Source organism: Haplochromis burtoni, unplaced genomic scaffold (genome assembly GCF_018398535.1).
Source record: "Haplochromis burtoni strain Fernald_Lab_line unplaced genomic scaffold, NCSU_Asbu1 Contig_12, whole genome shotgun sequence".
NCBI lineage: Eukaryota > Metazoa > Chordata > Actinopteri > Cichliformes > Cichlidae > Haplochromis > Haplochromis burtoni.
Genome location: NW_024582373.1, coordinates 3647774 through 3661662, shown reverse-complemented (window position 1 = coordinate 3661662; position 13889 = coordinate 3647774). Strand labels below are relative to the sequence as shown.

The window sequence follows — 13889 nt, the reverse complement described above, 5'->3', positions numbered from 1 at the left end:
ATTTCCTCACTGATAGTCTCATCCTTCCCGGACAGCCTGATATGAAATGGCAGAGGTAAACAAAGATGAAATATTGATCAGAGAAGGTAACTGAAATGTCTGAAGTGGGCAACGCGAATGCAGTGTGACGGCACGGGTGAAACATCCGAATGTGTTAGGGGGCTTCAGCACCTACTCACCCATAGCGCCTGTCGTCATCAAGGTCATCACAGAAAGAGCGCTGGGTGCAGGGGCGTCCGCACCGACTTGGTCATCGGCGATGACAACTGCCACCGGAGGCAAGAATGGGGGGAAAAGCAAGACACGTATGGCACATGAATTTGTTCGCAGTGTAGCAGCCAAGCAAAAAATGTCCCCAAACTGGTAAACATGCGAGCTGCATTTACATCTACTTTTAGATGCAGAGTGTGCTGAAGCAAAATGAAAACTGTAAGATTTTGAGCTTCCATTGCCCATTTATCATAGTCTGGTCCTTCATTAAATAAAGGTGTATGGTTTAATTTGTTTCAGAACAAAAGCAATTTTAACAATTAGGTACAACAACAAGGTATTATTAATGACACAAGATCAGCTACAGCATTAAAGCCATCTGCCAAATCTTGTATAGGTCCACCTCGTGCTAGAAAAACAGCTCTGACCCAGTGACGTTTGCACACAGAACCCTGGAAGCATCATTTAGTGCACGTGATACCGGCAGTAGATCTTTTGAGTACCATGGGTTACTTATTAGGCTTGTTTAGGCTTGTTCCCAAGCATATTCAGGGCGAGTGGGAGGCCGGGCCAGTGCCTTGGGCTCTTTGTTGTGAGCAGATTTTGCAGTACAGCGTTGAGCATTGTCCTGCCGAGGAAGGCAGCTGATGCTGGGGAGTGCCGTTGCCACGGGGGGGTGTGCTTGGCCTGAAACAACGTTTAGATAGGTTGTAGCGTCAAAGGAACACCCACATGAATGCCAGGACCCTAAGTTTCCAAGCAAAACATTGCATTTGTATGAATGGATCGGCGTTATTTGCTAAACCTGCCAGTGGCTGCTCGGTGCAATAAATCCTTTGAGTTTGATTTATATGCCGTTTCTATTCCCGCTAAGACCTGAAGGTACTAGTTACTTTGGCGGAAGATGTTTTGCATTCAAAAGTTCATGTACTGTTATTTATGTGCCCGTGTAATGAGAGCCCCAAATCTCAATTATCAATTAAAGTTCAAGTCATCCAACTGAAAGTGGGAGCAATTAAAGCAGCAACACCACAGGCTATTAAACAAACTCTTCACAGGTTAATGCAGAGAAAATTATCCAGTCGTCTCCAGCAAATAAATTAGACACCACCCTTCACTGGGGAAGGTATTCATTTTTTTATTTGTTAGTTCTACCTTTTCATAATATTAATGGCAGCCATTTCAATCCAAGACGTTTTACTTGTCATATATTCCAGAAAGATTTTTTTTAAAGAATGTAAGGGATTTTTTTGTTCTTTTTCACCACCGGATGGTAACCACAGAAATGTTGTTCAAAGCCTCTTTTTAACATTGTCTCGTTTCCAACTCCTCAGCTGGTAAACACTGTTTTAGTATTCCGTCTCGGTGAGGATCACTTGAATAAAAATTCTCTTTTAATGGCACCCAAGTCGAGAGCGCTGTCAAACCAGACAAGCGACAGGTCAGCGCCTCAGTGGAGTGCAGCCTTGGTTTTGATCAAGCACATCTCCACTGACCTATATTTCATACTCAACTTACTCCACGTACATCACTGATGATGCAAGGACAGATGACAGATTGGGGCAGAATTACAGCGAAGGCCTCGAGTTTGTGTCTCTAACCCTATTTGATCCCACTAGCAACCCGTCTCAAAGCCAAGGCAGATTGATATCTAATTATATATCTGTACAATATAAACTTCATTTAAAAATAGATCAGTTTGGGAGAAATTCAGTTCACAAAACTGGCAAAAGAAAGACTTACAAATAAATCAGTGTCTATCTCTCAGCACTGACCATTCATTAAGCTTCTTTTACTCTTGTTTTGCTGTTTGCATACGGTGGCTTCAGGAGTGCATCTTTCCTGAGCAAGTAAGGTGTGCTTATGGACATATTTATATAAAGTGCAAGTCTGCTATTAGGTTTTATTTTTGCACACTTATAAACCACAATCGAGAGCTCCCCTTTTTCAAACTTAAAATTAGGTTATTTAAATAAAAGATGAGCTCCAGTGCAGGGATTTTACATTAAAATGATTTTGGCCTTGGGTAATTTGTGTCTATGAGGACTGCTGAAATCACATTAAAATTGCAACATCATACAGTATATTAATAATATAAACACAGGCTACCGGTGACCAAAACATTACCTCTCTTGCTGTTTAACTCCTGCTTCGTGTCTATACGTGGACAAAATTCACATCACTGAGCAACCTTAATGCTTATCAATTTCAAGCAGTTCTTGAATTTGACCTCTTCTTATTGCTCTGTGCCTTTTTGGCAATTCCCACTCAAAGAACCCAACCTTTCTCAGCTTACAGTGACCTTTTGGAATGTCAGATCCAAAACACTGAAGTGAATGCCTAATTTCTAGGTCTCAAACCATCATAAAACAGACTTTTTACTATCTTTTTGATAAAAATTCAGAGCGAGCATTCTTTTGATTGCTGGCATCCTTAACAGTAGATAGAGTAGTAAAGATTGTGAAGCAAAACTCTAAACCACCCAGGTGAAACCTGCTTTGAGGGACACAGAGGCTCAGCCCAGTGTAAAGCACTGGGCCTCTCCTGCTGCCCCCTGGGTTGTCTCATGGTGATGCATGGTTGCTCCCGGCACACAGCGAGCGTGCACTCTCGGCTTCAGTGGATATCACCAAGTACAGTAGTAGCTGTGGAGAAGGTGGGCGTGTGTGTGTGTGTGTGTGTGTGTGTGGGGGGGGGGTTGTTTGTGATTTCTCTTTGTCTGTGTGTGTTAGTGTGCGAAAGTCAGAGAGAGAGCACGGAGGAGAACAAGAGATAGTGAAGGTTTTATGTGAAGCCCGGATGCCAGGGGAAATGTTTTGTGCTGTGGGAGTTTTCCTCAGGATGTCAAGCACCTGTTTTGGAGCGGTGGGGTGATGTGTGAAGTGCACTCCACCAGGTCGACAGCTGGGAAGGTGTGATGTTGGACCCCTATGTAGGATGTGCGTGGCCGTGTGGGTGGATATTGGGTAGTTCTGCTATTTCAGGATTACTGTTTAAATGCCTGACAGCTATCACAGCTGAGTTGCTGCATGTTTGAATAAGCGACTGCAAGTTGTATTAGCCGGGCACGCAGAGCATATATTAAAAGGCACGGGACTGTGTCGTTTGGCATAATATTAAACCATTTCTGTTCAAATACTGTAATACTTTCCTTCCATAAACCTTTCTTTATCGCCTTCTCTAACGAGCGGGTTACATCAAATTTTGATGGTGAATGACGGACAAAGAGGAAAAGATAAGACTCTCATTAAAAGTATTAATATTATTCTCTTTCCTTTTTGTCTCTCTCCCCTCCTCTCATATCCAACTAATCCCACTCTACCCCTTCAATCTGCCTTTCTTTGCCCCACCGTTGGTCTTAACTCCACCTACCCCCCCACCTCTTCTGCGCCTGCTCATCTTCTCATCCCTCCCTCGCCAATCCTCCTCTCCAAATCTGTCGCTGTCTCCTTCCTCCTCTACAGGCACCACTAGTCGACGCTGCTCTTTGGATCACCGCGGTATGGCCTTCTGGGAGCAGCCCAGCTATGCTCGATGCATAACAAATGAATTCAGATACTTGCAGCAATCAGTAGGTGCAAAGTCAGCTCCCTCTCACAGCCTCTGTTTCCAATGCACCATAAATTACCTCCCCAGTGTCCCCCTCCCAATTCTCATCACAATGTAGCCAAAAAGATTAACCACTTCCAATAGAGGAGCAAATTTAAGCACACATTTTTTTCCTTTTTTTCCCTCCCTGATGTCCTTCAGCTGCTGAATTTAGAGTTCCAGGCATGTTCTCGTCTGTGTTTCTAAATAAATTACAATATTGATGATATCGCGGTTACAATATATGTTGCTCCTCGGTTACTCGTCACTTGCGCTTTGCTATGTTTTGGTAAATAGGATCCACTGCAACAACTTGCAATATTTTGTTCATTTAAAATAAGACTTGCAGCATGAAGAAAAAAGTAAATAAGTAAATAAATAAATAACAGTTAGGGAAACTCAGTGAAACGGTATTTTCAGTTTAATAGAATCATATCTTTCCCTCAAGAGAACCTTTTGTGAATTCTCTCTTTTTTTCTTTCTTTTGTCGTCTGATGAGACTTTTTAATCACACAAAAAGCAGTTTTCATTGAAGCCCGAGTGCATTTTATTGCACCATTTCGAGTACTTTTGCTTTAGTAGGTTTGCCTTCAGCCTGAAAACACAGAAGCGCTTCCACTAGAATAGGTAATTTTGGTAACCCTCCATCACTGTTAAAAATAAAATAATTCAGAAGAGCTGAGATAGCACATATAGCGCTGCACCTGTGAACGTGTATTTATGGACGTAAACCCTGTGCAATGATGTGAGATGTCATTTCACTCTGCAATTTCTGCCTAAATGTGTGTCTTCTGCTCCAGTTAACTCTTTTATTCGTATTGGCTCATTTCAAAACATCCGCGAGGCAGAATACATTTCAGGCCTGGCGTAGATATAAGTGTCACATAAAGGGCCTTAGAGAGTAGAGTCTTTCTTCCTGATTTTTTGCACCCCATTTAATCTAAATGTGTAGCTTAGCGTGTATCTTGCGAACTCAACAGAGGACACCGATGCCCCAAGTTCTGTCCTCTCCTGTTTTTGGAGGTTCAGGGGCACCTTGCCAAGGGCCAGAGGATGCTGGCGGGGGATGGGATGTCCCAGGTCACAAAAAACCTGCTGGATCTCACCCAGAGGAGGAACTTCTATGCTGGTGACCTCCTGTCTTCAGTAGAGATCCTTCGCAATGTGACAGAGACCTTCAAGAGAGCCAGCTATGAGCCGTCATCCGATGACGTGCAAGTAAGTGGACGCTGGCTTCATTTGAACATGTGGACATGAATCTTTGTGAAGTATGCAAGGAAATACCATGCCGTTACTTAGGTAACATAAATGTTTTATCATTTTGGGTACCAGAGCTATAATGTGTAATGTGAGAAAAATGAATTCTATTGTGTGTGAAATAGCACAAACACCCAGGGCTCTATTGTATCAGGAGATCTACTCCACATCCTAAGCTGTTTCATCTCATCATGTTGGGCTTGACTGCAGTCTTGATCCTCTTTATGTCAATAGGATGATGGAGATTATAGCAAAAGCCCCACCTCCATCACCAATAAGACAATTTATGCTCCCAGGGCTGTGCCAATTTCAAAGCCACCCTTCACAGGCCTCTTTATTCTGTCCAGCATGCATACATGTTAGGTTTTTTTATATATATATGTGGTTGTTTTGCTGCGTGTGCATGTGTGAATGGTTGTGCTATATATGTGTGCAATTTTTTTTTGCTAATTGAGAATAAAATAATTGTTATTATGTGATGCCAAAAGCATACTGTAACAGCATACTACTGTAGTTTATTTGTGAGGTTTCAGGTTTTGTCTGTGTTTGTTACTTCTGGATAAAGTCATGAGTAACAGCTCCAGGAAATTAGAAAAATGCGAGACTTGTCCATCAGCTCTTTGCTGTATAGAAATAGTAATAATTTCTCCTTTATTAGCAGGAAAGTTCAGTTATTTAAATACCAGCCACACAGTTCTCTGCTTACTGATAAGCTCGGTCAGATATTAAATCTGAAATATAGCCGTAGTGTTTGGCATTGTGCTGTTTTCTAGGTTTCAGGTAACTCAAAGCACATAAAGAAAGGCAAAAACAAACAAGCTGTCCTACTTAGGTGATTACAAAACTCTGATCTAATTCAATTAAAAAAAGAAAAATTCAACTCAATTAATCATGCACCTCCGAAGTGTGGTGATATTTGGACTACAAACTGTCAGAGATGCTCTTTTCTTTAGTTTTCTGTTGGTTTAGTCCACTTTTATCAACAGTTTCCTCTTGATGTAAGACACATGGTCCTTTTAATGTTCTGCAAAACCCCAAATGTTTTGTCCATGGATGGATACCAAGATGCCATTCATCCGTTTTCCTACCGTAGAAAACCTATGAAATGAGGAAAATGTCCTATCTCTGGTTATTAGGAGCGTGTGTGGGCAGACAGGAGAGCAGTCAGCCAGCCCAACCCCTCCGTGTGTCTCTGCGCTAATGCAGTGTTAAAGTGGGCACATTACCACCAGAGGGAGCATAAGCATTCAAGTAGAAAACAAGATAGCCTGTGTCAAGAGAGAGAGCCACTCCCTCAGGCATATTGTAGACCAAACGAAATAACAAGGCTAAAGATCAGACAGGGGTCCTATTACGACTGCAGGCATGCACCCCAAGCAGTCCCGCTCTCCACTGCTGAAGAAGACAATCCACACAGCTGCTCAAACATTCCCTTTCATCTTTTTTTTTTCTGATTGCAGCTTGTGCTTTTCTCCTGTAGCATTAAGTGTTTGCTGCAAGCTGCAGGAGGTCCAAGGTGTGTTGCTATCAGAGCTCAAGCACAAATTCCATCATTTCTCCTATCGTTTACCATCACAGTTTCAGTGGCAGATTTCCTGGTGCTATTGAGCCCTGCGGGAGAAAATCATTATGCCCCTACAGAAATCTCTTATTTTTCGCTATCGTAAATGTTAGTATATTATCCATAACAGTAGGTTTTTGGAGTGCATGGTGTTTATGTCATGATTTGAGAAAAGCGTCTAGCTGCAGTGCCTGTTATGCTGGTGTGTGGGAGTGTTATGCATTTTCCCTTTCATCATCTCCACAGAACTTCTTTCAAATCATCAGCAACCTCCTGGAGGAGGAAAATAAGGAGAAATGGGAAGACGCGCAAAAGGTAAGCATGTGGCAGTACACCTAGTAAATAATTCAGGTTGCTGCATGAACACTGTTTGCCTCAAACTTCGACTCAAAGCTTGTTTGCAGTTTCTCCATCTGAATAGCACAGATTAAGGCAAGTCAGGTGGATTTAGGATTATGTTACACTTACACATATGGTAGTGAGGTAATTTAGCAGGTGTGACATCTGGCCTCATTTAGAAAAAAACTAGTTCCTCCGAGCTCCACTTGGTGGCAGCAGCACCGCCATAGACATTGTCCAACCATCAACACTGCAGGACTCATTCCTTCTGCATTGTTTCACCCAGCTGATGCCGATGAAAGCAACCAGTGTGATTAGGACCTTACTCAGGTCAGTTTTACCATAAAAAAAATGAACATTTCAGCAGCAGAGACTCCAATCCTTAGTCTCCCCTCTTGATATTTATCATATAGTAAAGGTAGGTGGATGGCGAAAAATTGTTTCAATATCCTTTAGAAATTGAGAAGCAACATACTGCAATACAGCGGCAATGTTGTGTATGTCAAAATTTAAGTGCCGAAAAGTACCCATTCACAAGACTTGTTTATTCACGAAGATTGGATTCTAGCATCGTCCTGGTTTAGACACATCTCTCAGTTTGAGAGGTGGCAGGTCTTGTTTTCAAAACCGCCACTGGTGTCTGAGACAGCCTGAACCCTGAAATCACACACATCCAGACTCTGACAGAGATGCCATCTGTGATGACTGCGAGTCTGCAAAGGGCATCTGCTCTGTTGTCACCTTCACAGGTAAATTGGGTGTCACCTGCACTGACATATGAGTGAGGTGATGCCTTAAAATGACTTTTTTGTCTTACTTTCTCCACACCTGACTTCAGCTGATGCTATAAGGGGACACAGGCAGTTCAAATATTGCTCAGAGTGCCAGTCCTGGCTGTCTACACAAGGAGTAATTAGGTGTTTACTTACTGGAGCTTTAATTTGGCAGGGCCCCTAAAGGGATGATGTCGGTGAGAGAAGCTCACAAACTAGCAATTTCATCAGCGAGTATGCGTAAGAGATAAGGACAGACAGATCCGAGGAAGTATAGATAAATAAATATAATAAATATATTGTCTCCATGATTTAACACCCAGAAGAAATGTGCGACACTGTTAAATATTCCCGCAGTTATTAATGTGCATGTCTGAGATGTGCTGCTTTAGTTACATCATTATAAAAAGTGAACATGGCCAAGCTGCATCGCCTTACACAGTTTTTCTCACTTGTTGGGTTTCTTGCATTAATGAGTGTTCTCGGCTCAGCTTCCACAGCACCCACACACCAAAAACACGTACATGAAACACCTCACTATTGGGCTTAACTGGCTGTAAAGTTGGCTTTTTGCACTGATCACTATATATTCACCTCCTGCCTCTGTTACCATGGCAAGGAAAGGAACAGCTCTGTCTGCAGAACCTCTGCTGCAGCCATTTCCCTGCGCTGCCTTCACGTCTCGCGGTTGCCATGGAGACCAGCAGAATGAGCATTACTGCACTCTGCGTCAGACATGCCGGAAGGGGCGACATGATGTGCTTTTCTCCCCCACTATGGCTTTCACTCTGCTGTGTCAGAGGCTCTCGACTTCAGCACCGCTGATCCGTTATCCCGGCTTAGCCGCGGCACATGAAGAGGCATGTGCACACACACACAAGGTGCTACAGAGGAGGGAAATACCTGCCTCAGGTGTTTGTTGAATATCAACTTAGAGTGAGGTGCTAATTGCTAAATGCCACTCAAAGGCTTCTCTAATTGCCTGACATCACCACTGTGCGCTTACACACTTATTTACGCCCCACGAATACATGAGTCTTGTGCAGAACTGAAAAATGGTATTGCAGTACAGCACGATATATCCCATTAGATGTGAGACATCGCCAGTAGATGGGCAGCCAGTAGATGGGCAGCCAGGACAGTAATCCAATCTTTTGAAGGTCAATTATTGGATTAACGTGCCTTTGATTTATTGACTTTGGGGAAAAGAGCTGAGTGGACCAGCAGTGTTACCGCTTGTGCTATAGAGCTGTCCATGGTTCTGAATTCATGCCCCTTCACTCTTATGTGAGTGCTGATGTCCATGGAGCAACACATGAACTGAGGCAATCACCCTTGACTTGGCAGTGCTTTTCCAGAAACAGGCCAGCCACCAAATGTGCTGGCACAGCTGGTGGTTACAGCTCTGATGCTGATGTTATTTGAATGGTTCAAATAGGGCTACAACTAATTTATATATATATATATATATATATGACTGGTTAATCATTTTCTTTTTTAGCAAGTTTAAAGATTTTATCTTTAAACTTGCTAAATCTTTTAAACTTTTTGTATGAAAGATTTTATCTTTCATACAAAAATAAGTACAGAGCACCGCATTTTAATCACTGGAGAACTATTTAAATTAAAACTGTCCCCTTGTCTTTATTATCTTGTCCAGATCTACCCTGGAGCAGTGGAGCTCATGCAGGTCATAGAAGATTTCATCCACATTGTTGGACTGGGCATGAAGGATTTCCACAATGCCTATTTGATGACTGGAAACTTAGGTAAGAATCGACCCACTTTGCCTTCGGGCCCACAGCCGCTGAGATCGTTTTACCATTTGTTTTGGCTTGATATGGACACATAATCCCTGTGCTCCTCTGACTCCTTGTGTCAATTTCCCCACCATCATTAATTTAGGATAAATGCTGGGCAGTTGGGGTGGGGGAGTAAAATTACTGCAAATCAATAATGTTGATTAAAAGTGATCTTGCGGTCTTAATGTGCTAAATTCCAATGAAAACATTTAACATTCAATCCAATATCAGTAGCTTACAGCACGGGAAAACCTGCAAGAGTAGTGCCTTCACTAGAATAAATACAGACAATACTTCAAAATAACAACCACGGGTACACATTTTATTGATGCTCAAGTACATTTTAAAACACTGGGGATTTTATAACGTAGTTCAGTAAGAGCAGCACTGCTTTCTTGATATTATAAAGCCTCTCACTAATTACAGACTCTATGTATAGGTTCAAAGTTTTTTGGTCAATAATCACATCAAATATTTATGTTATTCTGAAGATGAAATGGTTCTGTTTGACGCTGCACTGAACTGTAGTTCTGTGAGTAAGACTTGATTAGCAGAACATACCCTATAGCGTGTTTTGCACTTGTACAGCCACATGAAAAAAATTAATTAAAAGTAAATAAATAAAAGATTGCTTGTCAGTTCCTTGTGAGATTAGCAGTCATGGAAAAAATACAGTAGGAGGGTCTGATAAAAGGCTGTAAAATTGGAAGTGAAATTACAAGTTTTCTTTGCAGCTGTAATGAGCTTTTCTGCAACACTGATTTTTGTCGAGATTATGACTCGAAAAACAAAACAAAAAAACCAAAGTGCTGCTGTGGGTTCTTTTAGCTTCGGTCGCGCAGCCTCTCGGATGATCTGAGGTCTCTGTGGCATTTCATTTTTTACTCAGCCACAAATGGTGTCTTACTGGAATGGAAGAGTAGACCGGTGGTCTTCATTTATTCATGCAAGTGAATGTGAGTGTGCACAGCTGTGCCGTTAGGCCATTCCTCTTAAGAGGAACAGAGATGTTTCATCCTTGTATTCTTTACAATAGCTAACATTCAGCTCACTTCGAGCACACTTGCTCTCTGTGTTTCTTTATGGTATGTGATTTCCATAATGATGAATCGGTAGTCTCCAAGAATAGCATACCAAACATGGTTCAATGAATGCACACATCAAAGTACCATTATGAAACACTGTGAGAGTCAAATTAACTAATGGATTTAGACTTGGAAATAAGATTCACATTGCCAATCATTAATGACTTCTTTCACAGATGTGAGAATATTTCTGTGCTGTTCTCCTACCTTATACTTTATACTTATTTCAATTTGTCTTAATGGCCGTCATCCAAACTCATTGCCAGTGCCTTCTCCTTATGCTCAAAAAAGCATTAACAGATGACCCCTGCTTTATACACAAAATGGAATCTGCTCTGTGAAACTGACTCTAAATTGACGGTTAAATGTTTTATCCACATTCATACAAGTTCCTTGAGCAGTTTAATGCATTTCATAGCTGGGCTTGAATTTAAACTATTTGACTCTTATTACATTAGTCAGCTGTATCACTGTCCTGGCCTCCACTCAAACCTGCTGGACTGTGGACTAAACCGTGTCCATCTGTCAGATGTGATATGACAGGAAATGTTTTTGGTAAGCGTGGAGCAATGATGCAACTCACCGCTGTTTCTCAGTCTAAGAAAGCACTGAGTGGCATAATCAGGGCACCATATTCAAAACATTCTGAAGTTTTTCTCCCACATGTCCATAGAAAGAAGATATATTGATTTCATGCAACAAGAAATGCAAGAAACTGAAATAATGGAATAATTCCAACACGGTCAACAACATCTTCTTGCTTATTATCATCCGAGTTATTATATTTTGTTTGGGTTTTTTTTCTTAATTTATGTATATGCACGCTCATTGTAAAGATTACCTTTATTTTGAAATAACAACAGCGTTACTCGGTGTGAGATCAAAAGGCAAGTAATTAAAAATAAAACTTGTGTTGAGAGGAACTTGATTGTTTTGACTGAAGGAGGAACAGCTACACTAAAAGTGTGCCCACATAAAGTGCAAAGAACACTTGTCGGTAAAAAGCTCATTTGAATAATCCCATCATTTTCTGTTAGAAATCTTAAGGAGCATGAGTGAACCTCTTAATAAGAGTATGTGAATGTTGGAAGCATCATTATTATGTAGAGTGCTAAAGCAGCTTTTCTTTTGGAAAAAGTGAGCACAAAGGCTCGGCAGAGAGGGGGGGGCATTTGGCTTTTGAGCAATTATTTGGAGATATAACATTAATGAGTTGCCTCTGGCTAGAATCAACTTGACTGGCTGCTGGTGGTGGTAAAATACAGGGGCCTAGCTGGGAGAAATTATTATGCCAGAATGGACTCTCTGATTTAATTTTTTCTTTTTTTTCTAATGTCAAAATTAATTACCGCTCCTATAAAATGTTTTCGCATTTGCCACTGCAGAGCTGTTTTCAAAAAACAATCAAGATATGATTCGATACCACATGATTAATACATGGGACTTTCTAATTATCCCATCCGTGGCCAGTGCACCGGCACAGCCAGCCAATGGCAGTGATTTCAGCTCACGCACACAGTGCCTTAGTGACCACGTGGCCCTTTTTGATTAAAGGAATGGAAAGTTTTGTGTCTCCATCAGTGAAAGCCAAGTGGAGAGCATCTGGCTGAGTAAGATATTGCGGCATCATTTCGTCACTAATTTATGGCAGCCTCTTGACACCTAGATAAATACTGGCTGTCACCACTGTATCGTCCTGTGTCCTCCTACTTTTAGTCAAATAACCTTGATTGGAAAAGGCTGTCCACTGCAGCAACTTGTTCTCCCTCCTTGCAAGCTAACAGTTGGAGGACAAAGTGAAGCTTGGGACATGCAAAAAAAAATTTAACACAGTCTTGAAGGTGGACTGCATTACGCTCTATTGTCTTTTTTTTTCTGGTTGTCTACTGTGAGGCTGCGTGTCATGGTCGAGAGAATATTTTGACAGTAATAGTGATTAATTTCCACTGCACACACAATAGCTGGAAATGCTCATTAATTTCTTTGCAGGATGTTTATGTTGTCTGACTTCAATGGTTTACTTAACGCTGAACCTCTCATGAACGCATTCAGACGTAATGAGCGATGCAATAAATCCCTCTTATGAAAATGAACCATACAGAATACTCTTAGTGCAATGAATTGCTGTTCAGAGGCGTCGCTGTCCGTAATTACTGCTTTATTTGTGCTGCGTAGCCCCATCAGGCGGATGCAAAGCCCCATTTACCTGCAGAATTACCCAGAACTCTGAGAGACAGTCTTCCCAGCACCATGTTGTGTTTCACAGTGTGCCCTGTGACTAAAACCACAAACACGAATAAACATGCACGACGACTGCTGCTCCCGACATCTGGTGCTACGAACGGGCCTCTTTGCAAAAACGGCAGGTCTTGTGGTGCTCTGTGATTTCATGCCCGCTGCAGGATCATCCCAAACACCTAGATGCACCTTCACTGTCACTGATTTCACTCACACATGGAGTCTCGCCAGGATTCAAATTGTACTATTGGCACAGTACAATGAACAATAGAGCTTCTGCATCAATGGTAGGATTAGCCTCAGATTCCCCTTGCTGAAGCACTACCTGACTGGGACTGTATGTGATACCAGGTAGAGAACAGTACAGCTTTATCCTCCCCTTGTAATGCTAAGGCCCTTTCTGTTGATCCTGGGTATTTTCCTTGTCACAGCCTTAGTGCACTGACTGGCCTTTTATGGCACCTCAGCAGGGAGGTGCCATAAAAGGAAAGCGTGATTAAGGTGATTACCTTTCTAGTACTTGTCAGGTGCCAGTTGTAGCTTTGGGTTTGTATTTTGCAGCAAATGAATGCGTCAAAAGCCCAGTTGGCCTGGTATGGCTGACAGATGACCTGCATATTTGCACAATGATTCAGTTTCATGTAAAATCTACCTATTAATTTGTGAGAGAATGCAGACTCTGCATGTTGAACTCGAATCAAAGGACTGCCCTTGTGTTTACTTTTGAATGACAGTGGTGCAGACTGCATGGTTATGTTCATAATTTCATCTAATATGCAATGTTCAAGCAATGCTAATAATCTGTATTTCCTCGTTTTTCTATAGTTGCCAGCATCCAGAGGCTTCCAGCAGTGTCTGTGATGACTGACATTAACTTCCCCATGAAGGGCCGTAAAGGCATGGTTGACTGGGCCAGAAACTCTGAAGATAAAGTGGTCATCCCAAAGGGCCTCTTTGTTTCCCAGTCAGCAGGTATGGGACTATATCACCGAGTCATCTGACTGCTAGTCAAATACGTCTTTCTTCAAGAATCAGA

At 41.9% G+C, this 13889-nt stretch overlaps 1 protein-coding gene across 10 annotated transcripts in view; it reads left to right on the top strand.

Moving 5' to 3' along the window:
* Positions 1–13889, top strand: part of adgrb3 (adhesion G protein-coupled receptor B3) — a 122894-nt gene that overhangs the window by 65089 nt on the left and 43916 nt on the right. For 7 of the 10 annotated variants that reach the window (XM_042215538.1, XM_042215530.1, XM_042215515.1 and 4 more), the window contains 5 exons: positions 3675–3781; positions 4819–5016; positions 6863–6931; positions 9389–9497; positions 13679–13825. In XM_042215538.1, coding sequence (XP_042071472.1) covers positions 3675–3781; positions 4819–5016; positions 6863–6931; positions 9389–9497; positions 13679–13825 — 630 coding nt within the window. The remainder of the gene's footprint in view (positions 1–3674; positions 3782–4818; positions 5017–6862; positions 6932–9388; positions 9498–13678; positions 13826–13889) is intronic. The other 3 variants (XM_005915489.3, XM_014329073.2, XM_014329076.2) reach the window with 2 other exon arrangements.